The sequence below is a fragment of the Triticum dicoccoides genome, chromosome 7B (assembly GCF_002162155.2).
Source record: "Triticum dicoccoides isolate Atlit2015 ecotype Zavitan chromosome 7B, WEW_v2.0, whole genome shotgun sequence".
Classification (NCBI taxonomy): Eukaryota; Viridiplantae; Streptophyta; class Magnoliopsida; order Poales; family Poaceae; genus Triticum; species Triticum dicoccoides.
In genome coordinates this window covers 517,229,680-517,243,403 of record NC_041393.1, presented here as the reverse complement: position 1 = coordinate 517,243,403, position 13,724 = coordinate 517,229,680, and the positions used below count along the sequence as shown (strand labels likewise).

Here is a 13,724-nt window from a genome sequence, read left to right as displayed (position 1 = left end):
ATGCTCATTCGGAAGCTCAAAAGCTTTCCTCAGTTGCGCGGCCCGCAAGTTTTCTCGACTAGTCTTTTCACGCGACCTCTTCTATCTTAAAACATGACGGCAAGACCCAGCCAAACCCCCGCGATTTCATCCCCTCCAAACCCAACTGCCGGCGCCGCCGCTCCTCGTCGCCCCCGCCATGCCGCCGCGCAAGCGCCCGCTGGAACCTTCCTCAGGCATGCCAGCCCAACCGGACGTCAAGCCCGCCATATCTCCGGCTTCCAAATCCACCGACGCCCCTGCTCCGACCTCCACGCCGGATGTTCAGCCCCCTGCCGCCATCCTCAACAACCTCAAGGGGCCGGAGCGGGAGGTCTATGAGCGCATCTTCGCGGCGGGTAACAAGGGCATGTCGAGCCAGGACCTCCGCTACGTGTTGAAGCTGACTGCCCCAACCCTCAACAAGCTCACCCGCGCCCTCGTCCAGCGGGGTATCCTCAAGGAGGTCACGGACGTCCGCCCCCGCGGGAAGAAGGTCTTCATGGACTTCAGCATGGAACCCTCTCCGGAGATCACCGGAGGAACCTGGTACCACAACGGTCAGCTCGATACCGACACCGTGGCGGCCGTGCGCCGCAGGTGCCTCGACCAGATTGACAGGCTCGGCGCTGCCACGCCGGACATGGTCCACAATGGCGTCGAGAGGGAAGACCCCAGCGGAGGGTACTCGATCGACCAGATCAGGGACATCCTGCAGACCATGGCGCTCGACAGGGTGCTCGAGGAGTGCAGGAGCACCGGGGATGGAGAGTTCAGCGCGGTCAGAGCCGGGAGGGTGTGCTACCGGCGGGGTGGCGCGCCGCAAGGCGGCATGATAGATGGGATTCCATGCGGGGTTTGTCCCAGGATCGATGAGTGCTCGCCGGATGGGGTCATCTCGCCGGTCACTTGTGTCTACTACAAGAAGTGGCTGCAGATGGACTTCTAGGCGGCGGCGAGGGCTCTTCGGCATGCTTATTGTGCTGGGATGGATTGGTGGATCGTCGTTAGTACTACCGCGTTTATGAATATACAAGACGTTTTGATAATTCAAATTGAACCAATGAGGCGTTTTATATTTAGAAATAGAAACTTCTGGAGGGCTTTTTGGCTCCGGGTGCATTTGCGCCGCATGGACAGTAAATTCGAAAAAAATAGTAAGCAAAATTAATTACTTTTTTGTAAATATTTGTGTAGTGTCGTAAGCATGCTTAATGATTTTCATGTGAAGCGGAGCAGCATGTTTTGTCGGTGAAAAAACAAATTTAATTGTAACATTTGGTATTCAATTTGTTTTTGTGCAAGACAAAATGCCTAACATTTTTACCTAAAAATTTGCAGGTAGCATTTGGATGTGACTATGAATACATCAAAATTTATTAGATTTGTTTTGATATTTTTAAAAAACATTTTTCGCATGCAGAAGCACATGCACCTGGAGCCTAATTGGATTTTCGGATACTGCAAGCCTTAGGACATCTCCAACCCATAAATTTAAATCGGACAGTGTATCCGTCCACCGCCCGGTGGAGACCAGTCCACAGACAGTGATACGGGACCGGCCATGCAACCATGCCCACATATATTTCAAACTACATTTCAAAAACCGAATGATTTTTATCAAACACAAAAAAATCAGCAAAGTTCGAACATAATTTATATAAGACAGACGTTCGTCCGTTTTACTAAACCAAGCCCGCAACACTCAAAGTAATTATAGGAAATAGCACAATTCATCCATGCAAATATCTCTAGTACAACTGCGAACCAATATGTGGTTGGATGGTTAGAGAGACAGTGATATCCTAGCCCACCAGGGTTCAAGTCCTGGTGCTCGCATTATTTCTGGATTTATTTCAGGATTTCCAGCGATGCACTTTCAGGACTTCGTAAATCTCAAGATGATATGCCGACTCAAAACTTCACGACGGAGTTGTAAAGGAAAACGCATTACCAAAATCATCGTTGTTTTAGTTTGATCTGCTTTTAGAAGTGTGGTGCTCTTGAAGAGAACTTCTCTCTGCATTTCAGACAATTCTGAAAAATAATCAATGTGTCAACACATTTTTCAGGAAAACTTTTGATCTATTCATCTTTAATCATGGTGGTACAACAAACACTAAAAATTGCATCCATATCCGTAGACCATCTAGAGACGACTATAATCACTACAATGCGTCAACACTTAGTTCCAAATGCACCTGCATTTTTTTTGAACTTGCATACTTCTTTTAACCTTGTACTAGTAAGCTTGCACGTGTGACACACGTCTGGACTAACACTCGACCTATACTTTTCTAAAACATAAATAAATGAAAATGTAATCTATATAATGAATGAAGATTATGTGAGATGACACTACCCCAGTCCCAAAATATAAGACATTTTTAAAGGCTAAACATCATTTTGCAAAATATTCTTGGGATAACAACTTAATTATTTGAACTACATTGTCTGGTCATTTGCAAATAAATGAAGGGCAGATTTGAACAGTGACCGGAAAGGGCTATTCAGATATCAAACAAGGTGTCCGAGCAGGCCAAGACAAACATTCAGAAACTAAGATAACAACATCCATTAACTGCCATAAACATCCCATCATTTCTCCTCTTTCTCCTCATAGGTAGCCTTCTTCATTCTAGCTCCCAACTGCCGGTTCATCCTCTAAACACGGAGCTTGTTGTATACCTTGTATGCCTAAACTTGAACTATATCCTTCACAACTTCGAACAAGTGCTTCTGGGCCCATGCGAGTGATGGTCGCCCTGGACCAGGATGGCCGTTGCAAACTCATCTGGAGTAGAATGCCTTGGAACAAGAGATCAGTCAGAGCGGGATGAAAACATACAAACATATAAACTAGACAGAGAAAAGAAACATGCACCATACCTTGACCATGCGAGCACATCTTGGGAAGATAACAAGCTTGGTCTTGTATCTTGAGCCTCTGGACATTAGACTGCATACCTCCAATGACATGTTCTTGCGGCGGTGATCCACAAAAATGTCCACATGATTCTTTAAGATGCTCGTGGACTCCACTTGATACTATATAAACATGAGCAGATGATAATATAAAGTTGTACAACACCAATTCCTCAATAGATAATCTCATCTTTGCATCAAAACCTAAACTCATGCATCATGCATTATTTGTAGATGTGGAGAACAAGTGAAAGTTACAAAGACAACAAAAGTTTCATTAATGCAAAAAAACCTTTCCGGAAATAATAAAAGCAGGTATGCCAGAAATTGATGCAACCCCATCAGATTTTCCTCTGAAATCTACACTACCTGTACACCAATTAAAATTTCCATTTCTCATAAGAGATCCCTAATCCAAGTGGGAAATAGTTAAATTTACCAACTCTTAGAGGGTGTTGTGTTAGATATTCAAAGTACCACATTGCCCTTCAGATGAATGATGCACTTCGCATTCACACCAAAAACTACATCTTTCTTTTGAAGTCGGGCCATCTAAAGGAATTTCACCTTCTTCTCCGCTGACACTCGGACATGCAACCCTTGACCACTATCCTTATTGTGTTCTCGAAGATTGTTATTCAACACAACATTCCTAATACCCCTTCTAAAGGAATTTCACCTTCTTCTCGATACCCCTTTAGTTTATTCAACAAAACAATATAGCTTCTGCATATGTACAACCTTGGTTTCAACATAGAAGATATATAGTTGATAACCCACAAGTATAGGGGATCACAACAGTTTTCGAGGGTAGAGTATTCAACCCAAATTTATTGATTCGACACAAGGGGAGCCAAAGAATATTCTCAAGTATTAGCAGCTGAGTTGTCAATTCAACCAGACCTGAAAGACTTAATATCTGCAACAAAGTGTTTAGTAGCAAATTAGTATGGAAGTAACAGTAACAGTGGCAAAACTAACAGTAGCAGTTTTGTAGCAATCATAACAGTGGCAATGGAGAAGTAACTAAGCAAAGATCAATATGAAACGAGCTCGTAGGCAATGTGAAAGAACATGCGGTGCCCCCATGTTTGGTTTTGGCAATTGATGACAATCTCTATGGACTAATGGTTGCCTTGAGTTATATTTGAAGGGTTTGTCCATAGGCTTTTCTTGGAGTCCATTTGTTGGTTTCAAGGAGAGTTTGTGATGACCAAGTTGCTATTAAGGAATTATCCAAAGATTGGTCTTATGAGTGTTGAGCTTATTGCAAGCATGTCTTGAAGAAGAAGATTGTGTGATCATTCATGTTTACCTTCAAGACATCATCCAAATGAAGAGAGTTGGAAAGATTCAAGGTTGATCAAGACTAAGTCAAAGAATGAATCAAGTTGATCAACACACAAAGCATAGAAGATGTACCGAGAGGGATCAAGCGATCCCATGGTATGGTAAGCATGGTCAATTATGCTTTGTGTACTAACCCATGGTCTTCGTGAGAGTTCTTTGTGGGGTTAGGTTGCGGTGTGCAAGCTCAAGTTGAATCATCAAGAAGAGATCATATGCTTGAAGCTTGCCGTCCATTGTGGCGACAATGGACTTGTGAAGATGTGCAGAAGAGTGGCTCACCCATAGTGGAGTATGGGGGAGCAATCAACTAGTCTTCTTCGAGCCAATGCAATCAAGAAAGGTGGTCCAATTTGAGGGAGTCAAGATCGTCATCATCTAGCTCAAGTGGATCATGTACAAGGCAAAGGTTTGCCCTTGATAGGTTTTCTATTTTACCGGTCTCACGGTAGTTGTGGGAGACCGGATTATAGGATTGATTGCTGTACTATCAAGGGGGGATCTCGATGAGTTGCTTGATCGTATCGTTCGTAGAGAGCTCAAACCATTGCTTCCTTGCATCATCTTTTTGGTTCTTGTTTGGTTCTTCTCCTTGTGAGATTTGGAGCTTATGGTCATTTTTATGACAAGCTCGAGTTCATCGAAAACGGAGTTCTCATGCATCTTCTATGATGTTTTCGATGTTGGAGGGTATGCCGGTTCTTCTCGGTTGGAGGTCTCGCTGTTTTGATGCTACTCGTCTTCCTCTATCCAACAAGCTTGAGTTTGCTCAATTCGGAGCTCATTTGCAGAAGTTATGGCAGTTCTGGTTTCCTTGGAGTATTCTTTGTTTTCGTGGTTGAGGCATAAGGTTGGCCCCAGCGGTAGTACCGCGGCCACAGCGGTAGTACCGCCGAAGCTCCCCAGCGGTAGTACCGCTCTCAGAGCGGTAGTACCGCTCCAAGCGGTAGTACCGCTCTCCGAACGGTAGTACCGCTTGGGATTTTCGGCCGTAGTACCGCTATGCGTCTGGGCTACTTCTGCCTCGATTCTCGAACGAAGTTTTTCGTGTCGGGTTTTGCAGCATTAAGGGCGGCAGTAGGAGCGGTAGTACCGCTCTTCCATAGTGGTAGTACCACCCTGGGGTCAGGGCCTTGGCAGCGCGGCAGTACCGCTGGGTTGAGCGGTAGTACCGCCCGAAGCGGTAGTACCGCCCTTCCCTAGCGGTAGTACCGCTTTGTGCGGGGATGTTCAGTGGGGTAACGATTGGATTTTCCCCCTCCTATAAAAGGGGGCCTTCTTCCCCATTGAACCTTATCCTTTGAGCTCGTGTTCTTCCCCCATTGTTGACCTTCTCCGAGCTTGCTATCTCTCAATCCCTCCATGGATTCTTGCTAGTTTTTGGGGGAAAAGAGAGAGGAGATCTAGATCCACATTTCCACCAATCACTTTCTCCTCTATGTGAGGGGAACCCCTTGGATCTAGTTCTTGGAGTTCTTGGTGTTCTCCTTCTTGTTCTTCCTCTCATTTTCCTCCCTAGCATTAGTTGCTTTGGTGAGATTTGAGAGAGAAGGACTTGGGCACTCCGTGTGCCCTTGCCATTGCATTTGTGCATCGGTTTGAGTTCTCCATGGTGATACGTGGAAGTTACAAGTTGAGAAGCTTATTACTCTTGGGTGCTTGGTGCCCTTGAGCTTGTTCCTCTTGGGTGCTTGGGCGCCCTAGTCGGTTGGTGGTGTTCGGAGCTCAATCATTGTGGTGTAAAGCTCCGGGCAAGCGTCGGGGTCTCCAATTAGGTTGTGGAGATCGCCCCGAGCAATTTGATGGGTATCGGTGACCGCCCCCAAGGGTTGCCAAAGTGTACGGGTTCGGGGACCGCCCCAAGGGTCACCATTTGTACGGGTTCGGTGACCGCCCTCAAGGGTCCCTTAGTGGAATCACGACATCTTGCATTGTGCGAGGGCGTGAGGAGATTACGGTGGCCCTAGTGGCTTCTTGGGGAGCATTGTGCCTCCACACCGCTCCAAATGGAGATTAGCATCCGCAAGGGTGTGAACTTCGGGATACATCGTTGTCTCCGCGTGCCTCGGTTATCTCTTACCCGAGCCCCTTTACTTATGCACTTTACTTTGTGATAGCCATATTGTTCTTTGTCATATATCTTGCTATCACATAGTTGCTTATCTTGCTTAGCATAAGTTGTTGGTGCACATAGGTGAGCCTAGTTGTTGTAGGTTTTGTGCTTGACAAATTAACCGCTAGGTTTATTCCGCATTTGTTCAAGCCTAAACCGTAATTATTTTAAAGCGCCTATTCACCCCCCCTCTAGGCGACATCCTCGATCTTTCACAATGGATCATATGATGGATAATTATGTCAGATGTAATTCCTCATGCAACAGTTATAACATAGGATGACATATAACTAGCTCCAGTTCATCAATGTAATGTAGACATGTATTCCGAATATAGTCATACGTGCTTATGGAAAAGAACTTGCATGCATCTTTTGTCCTACCTTCCCGTGGCAGCAGGGTCTATTAAGGCCTCCTTTTAATAGAGTACCGGACCAAAGCATTAGCACTTAGTGAATACATGAACTCCTCAAACTACGATCATCACCGGGAAGTGTCCCGACTATTGTCACTCTGGGGTTTGGCGGATCATAACACGTAGTAGGTGACTATAACTTGCAAGATAGGATCAAGAACACTCATATATTCATGAAAGCATTATAGGTTCAGATCTTAAATCATTGCACTCGGACCCTAGTGACGAGCATTAAGCATGGAAAAGTCATAGCAACATCAATCTTAGAACATAATGGATACTAGGGATCAAACCCTAACAAAACTAACTCGATTACATGGTAAATCTCATCCAACCCATCACCATCCAGCAAGCCTACGATGGGATTACACACGCACGCTGATGAGCATCATGAAATTGGTGATGGAGGATGGTTGATGATGATGATGGCGACGGATTCCCCTCTCCGGAGCCCCAAACAGACTCCAAATCAGCCCTCCCGAGGAAGAACAGGGATTGGCGGCAGCTCCGTATCGTAAACCACGATGAATCCTTCTCCCCTATTTTTTTCTCCCTGAACGTGAATATATAGAGTTGGAGTTGAGGTCGATGGAGGTCCAGGGGACCCACGAGGCAGGGGGCGCGCCCTAGGGGGGCGCCCTGCACCCTCGTGGACAGGGTGTGGGCCCCTTCTGTTGATTCTTTCACCAATATTTTTTATTAATTCCAAAACGTGACTCCGTGGAGTTTCAGGTCATTCCGAGAACTTTTATTTCTGCACAAAAATAACACCATGGCAATTCTGCTGAAAACATCGTTAGTCCGGGTTAGTTCCATTCAAATCATGCAAGTTAGAGTCCAAAACAAGGGCAAAAGTGTTTGGAAAAGTAGATACGTTGGAGACGTATCAACTCCCCCAAGCTTAAACATTTGCTTGTCCTCAAACAATTCAGTTGACAAACTGAAAGTGATAAAGAAAAACTTTTACAAACTCTGTTTGATCCTGTTGCTGCAAATATGTAAAGCCAACATTCAAGTTTTCAGCAAAGATTATGAACTAACCACATTCACAATAACATTTAGGTCTCACATTTACTCATATCAATGACATAATCAACTAGCGAGCAATAATAATAAATCTCAGATGACAACACTTTCTCAAAATAATCATAATATGATATAACAAGATGCATGGTATCTCGCTATCCCTTTTTGAGACCACAAAACATAAATGCAGAGCACCCCTGAAGATCAAGGACTGACTAGACATTGTAATTCATGGCAAAAGAGATCCAATCATAGTCATACTCAATGTAAATTAATAGCAATGCATGCAAATGACAACGGTGCTCTCCAACTGGTGCTTTTTAATAAGAGGATGATGACTCAACATAAAAGTAAATAGATAAGCCCTTCACAGAGGGAAGCAGGGATTTGCAGAGGTGCCAGAGCTCAAGTTTTGAAATAGAGATAAATAATATTTTGAGCGGCATACTTTCATTGTCAACATAACAACCAAGAGATATCGATATCTTCCATGCTACATACATTATAGGCGGTTCCCAAATAGAATGGTAAATTTTATACTCCCCCACTACCAACGAGCACATTCCGCGGCTGGTCCGAAACAACGGGTACCGTACAACTAACAACCATCCTAGGGGAGTTTTGTTTGCAATTATTTTGATTTGATTTGAGCATGGGACTGGGCATCCCGGTTACCGGCCATTTTCTCGTGAATGATGAGCGGAGTCCACTCATCGTGAGAACAACCCACCTAGCATGGAAGATATAGACAACCCTAGTTGATACATGATCTATTCAAGCATACAAAACATAATTTCATTTGAAGGTTTAGAGTTTGGAACATACAAATTTACTTGGAACGGCAGGTAAATACCTCAAATAGGAAGGTATGATGGACTCATATGGAATAACTTTGGGGTTTATGGAAGTGGATGCACAAGCAGTATTCCCGCTTAGTACAAGTGAATGCTAGAAAGAGACTGGGAAGCGACCAACTAGAGAGCAACAACAGTGATGAACATGCATTAAGATTAACCAACAATGAGTGCAAGCATGAGTAGGATATAAATCACCATGAACATAAATATCGTGGAGGCTATGCTGATTTTGTTTCAACTACATGCGTGAACATGTGCCAAGTCAAGCCACTCGAATCATTCAAGGAGGATACCACCCTATCATACCACATCACAACCATTTTAATAGCATGTTGGCACGCAAGGTAAACCATTATAAACTCCTAGCTAATTAAGCATGGCACGAATAACTATAATCTCTAATTGTCATTGCAAACATGTTTCATTCATAATAGGCTGAATCAGAAATGATGAACTAATCATATTTACAAAAACAAGATAGGTCAAGTTCATACCAGCTCCTCTCATCTCAATCATTTCATCATATATCATCATTATTGCCTTTCACTTGCATGACCGAACGGTGTGGATAATAATAATAGTGCACGTGCATTGGACTAAGCTAGAATCTACAAACATTTAATTGAAGGGAGAAGACAAGGTAATATGGGCTCTTGGTTAGATCAACAATAATGCATATGAGAGCCACTCATCATTTTCATCGTGGTCCTCTCCTCTCGACCCCAAAGAAAAGAAAAGAAATTCAAAGAACGAGAAAAACTATTTACACGGGAAAGCTCCCAACAAGCAAAAGAAGAACGGGAAATCTTTTTGGGTTTTCTTATTTAATTACTACTACTACAAGCATGGAAGGTAAACTAACTAAAAGCTATAACTATTTTTTTGTTTTTTCTCAAAGTTTTTAAAACACACAAGAAGAAAGCAAGAAAAGAAAATAAACTAGCATGAATAGTAAAATGAAAAAGTATGAACACCAACAACTAGAATGAGTGTGTTAACATGAATGTAATGTCGGTGAGAAATACGTACTCCCCCAAGCTTAGGCTTTTGGCCTAAGTTGGTCTACTTCCATGGGTCAAAGTGGTCCTCTCCGGTGTACTGAGGAGGGTCCTCGGGATGCCACTGGTTAGCGAGCTCCTCCGGATCCCACTGATAAATAGACTCCCAATATGGATCAAGAGGTGGCTCAGGCTCAGGCTCTGGGACTCGTGTTAGCTCCCAGTATGCATAATTGTCCTCGGGCATGATGAGGTACGTGCCTGAATGTATGTTAAACAAGAGGGTGCAGGCAGGGTAATAGTCTCACAAGCAGTTTTATCAAATACCAAGTTTTACTTAAGTCTCTTCTTCTTATCTTTAACAATAAAATCATGTGCTACCATACTCTTATAGTCTAAGAAAATAGTGGGGAGCACCTTTTCCTCTTTCTCATAATGCCTAATAGGTATCTCAAAGGGTTTAGCAAGGCGTGAAGCAAAGATACCTCCAAAGATGGGGCCCTTTGAATGGTTCAGACTCAACCATTTAGCAACCATAGCGCCTAAACTGAAAGTTGTATCACGAAATAAAGCATGACGCAAAATAGCAAGGCCAGGAGCACTAAGGCCCTCACTGTTCCCGCGACCAATTAAAGATCTACTAGCAAATATTGCATAGTAACGTAGAACTGGAAAATGTACACTGCTAATCCTTGCATCTGGAACTTTTCTCGTTTCCCCTACAACAATTCTATCAATAAATTCATCCACATCACTAGGATGTGGTTCCTCGACGTTGCCCTCAAAGGGCAACTTGCAAACCACACAAAAATCATATAGTGACATCTCCTTAAACTCATCATATAAATAAAAATCCACCGAAGGTGGTGATCTTCTAGCATGGAAATGAAAGTTTTGCATGAAAATATTAGTGAGTAGGAGATACTGTTCACACTGGTCATGGAGGAAGTCGGTGATGCCTGCATTCTCAACCAAATAATAAAAGTCGTCGTAAATTCTGGCGGCCCTCAAGAATGCATCACAAGGCCATTCACATGGCCGAACCTCCGTGGTGAGAGGAAGATTGTACTTGGGCTTCTTATTCTCTTCATTCTGCTTTTCCTTCGAGCTTCGGCTCGAGGAACCTCTCAACAATCTCTTCATCATTTCTTACTTTGAAAAATTTCTGAAATTTTTAGTGACCCAAAATAAAAGTGAACCAAACTCAATAAGATTGATAGCAAATACTCCCACAAGTGCCTAGAGGCTATATCATGCATTAAAACTATTTTGGACCATATAAATTTGGCATGCAAGCTCAAGAACAGGGTCACCTTAGCAGCAAAAATTTGCAATAAATAAAGCACTAGAACAAAAATTAATTGGACCATTGGAGGAGTCACATACCAAAGAACAATCCCCCAAAGCAGTTTTGTGAATGGAGCTTTGAACAAGGAGATCGAAAATGGCAGCAAAACGAGCAAGAACACGAGTTTGAGCTACGAGATGATTTTTTTTCTGGAGGAAGACAAAGTGTGTGGGTACTGGAATAAGTGGAGGGGGGCCACGAGGAACCCACGAGGCAGGGGGGCGCACCCTCCACCCTCGTGACCAAATGGTGGGTCCCCCCAGTGTGTTCTAAGTGCCAGAAATTCTCAAATATTCTACAAAAAATCATATCCAACTTTTAGGGCATTTGGAGAATTTTTATTTTCGGGGTATTTGTTATTGCACAGATAATTCAGAAAATAGGTAGAAAATACTATTTTTTCTTTATTTAATCTAAATAACAGAAAGTAAAAGGAGGGTATAGAAGGTTTTTCTTTCTAACTTCATCCATCTCATGCTCATAAAAAGGAATCCACTAACAAGGTTGATCAAGTCTTGTTAACAAACTTCTTCCGAATAACATGAAACTGGAGAATTTTCGAATAACACTAGGTTACCTCAATGGGGATATGCATGTCCCCGACAATAAGAATATCATATTTCTTTTTGACAGTAGGAAGAGGGAATTCAAAACCTCCGATAGTAATTGTTGAAAATTTTCCTATAGAATTTATACTATGAACTTGCGGTTGTTTCTTCGGAAAGTGTACCGTATGCTCATTACCATTAACATGAAAAGTGACATTTCCTTTGTTGCAATCAATAACAGCCCCTACAGTATTTAGAAAAGGTATACCAAGGATGATCGACATACTGCCGTCCTCGGGAATATCAAGAATAACAAAGTCCGTTAAAATAGTTATGTTTGCAACCACAACACGCACATCCTCACAAATACCGATGGGTATAGCAGTTGATTTATCGGCCATTTTCAAAGAGATTTTAGTAGGTGTCAACTTATTCAAATCAAGTCTACGATACAAAGAGAGAGGCATAACACTAACACCGGCTCCAAGATCACATAAAGCAGTTTTAACATAGTTTCTTTTAATGGAGCATGGTATAGTTGGTACTCCTGGATCTCCAAGTTTCTTTGGTATTCCACCCTTAAAAGTATAATTAGCAAGCATGGTCAAAATTTCAGCTTCCGGTATCTTTCTTTTATTTGTAACAATATCTTTCATATACTTAGCATAGGGATTCATTTTAAGCATATCAGTCAAACGCGCAAAAAGATAGGTCTAATCATTTCAGCAAAGCACTCAAAATCCTCATCATCCTTTTTCTTGGATGGCTTAGGAGGAAAAGGCATGGGTTCCTGAACCAATGGTTCTCCTTATTTACCGTGCTTCCTTGCAACGAAGTCTCTCTTATCATAACATTGATTCTTTGATTATGGATTATCAAGATCAACAACGGGTTCAATCTCTACATCATTGTTATTACTAGGTTGAGCATCAACATGAAAATCATCATTAACATTATCACTCGATTCATGTTCGTTACCAGATTGTGTTTCAACATCAGAAATAGAAATATCACTGGGATTCTCAGGTGTGTCGACAACAGGTTCACTAGAAGCATGCAAAGTTCTATCCTTATTCTTTTTCTTTTTCTTAGAAGGACTGATACGTCTCCAACGTATCTATAATTTTTGATGTATTCATGCCATGTTTATAATATTTCTACATGATTTTGGTATGATTTGATTAGAACTAACCCGGACTGACGCTATTTTTAGTAGAACTACTGTGGTGTTGTTTTTGTGCAGAAATAAAAGTTCTCAGAATGCGCTGAAAATCAATGGATATTTTTTTTGGAAAATATAAAAAATACTGGAACGAATAGTTACCGGAGGGGAGTCCCGTGGGGTCCACGAGGGTGGAGGGCGCCCCCACCCCCTGGACGCACCCCTGTGCCTCGTGGACTCTCTATGGGCCCCCCTGACTTGTTCTCGACGCCAACCTCTCCTATAAATCCCCAAACCTCTAGAAAATAACCTAGATCGGGAGTTCCACCGACGCAAGCCTCTGTAGCCACCAAAAACCAATCGGGACCCTATTCCAGCACCCTGCCGAAGGGGGGATCCATCACCGGTGGCAATCTTCATCATCCCGGCGTTCTCCATGACAAGGAGGGAGTAGTTCACCCTCGGGGCTGAGGGTATGTACCAGTAGCTATGTGTTTGATCTCTCTCTCTCTCTCTTGTGTTCTTGATTTGGCACGATCTTGATGTACCGCGAGCTTTGCTATTATAGTTTGATCTTATGATGTTTCTCCCCCTCTACCTTCTTGTAATGAATTGAGTTTTCCCTTTGAAGTTATCTTATCGAATTGAGTCTTTAAGGATTTGAGAACACTTTATGTATGTCTTGCGTGGGATACCCGTGGTGACAATGGGGTATTCTATTGATCCACTTGATGTATGTTTTGGTGATCAACTTGCGGGTTCAGTGACCTTGTGAACTATGCATAGGGGTTGGCACATGTTTTCGTCTTGACTCTTCGGTAGAAACTTTGGGGCACTCTTTGAAGTTCTTTGTGTTGGTTGAATGGATGAATATGAGATTGTGTGATGCATATTATATAATCAAACCCGCAGATACTTGAGGTGACATTGGAGTATCTAGGCGACATTAGGGTTTTGGTTGATTTGT

The 13,724-nt window shown here is 42.9% G+C and overlaps 1 protein-coding gene across 1 annotated transcript; it reads left to right on the top strand.

The window, feature by feature from the left end:
- The first annotated feature begins 178 nt into the window (after window positions 1–178).
- LOC119336541 (DNA-directed RNA polymerase III subunit RPC6-like) lies at window positions 179–967 on the top strand. Its single transcript, XM_037608580.1, has one exon. The coding sequence runs from the start codon at window positions 179–181 to the stop codon at window positions 965–967; it is 789 nt and encodes a 262-aa protein (XP_037464477.1).
- Window positions 968–13,724: the final 12,757 nt, after the last annotated feature.

What these genes read in the sequence shown, in the direction of transcription:
- LOC119336541 (XM_037608580.1), top strand. Translation starts at nt 179, where the DNA reads ATGCCGCCGCGCAAGCGCCCGCTGGAACCTTCCTCAGGCATGCCAGCC.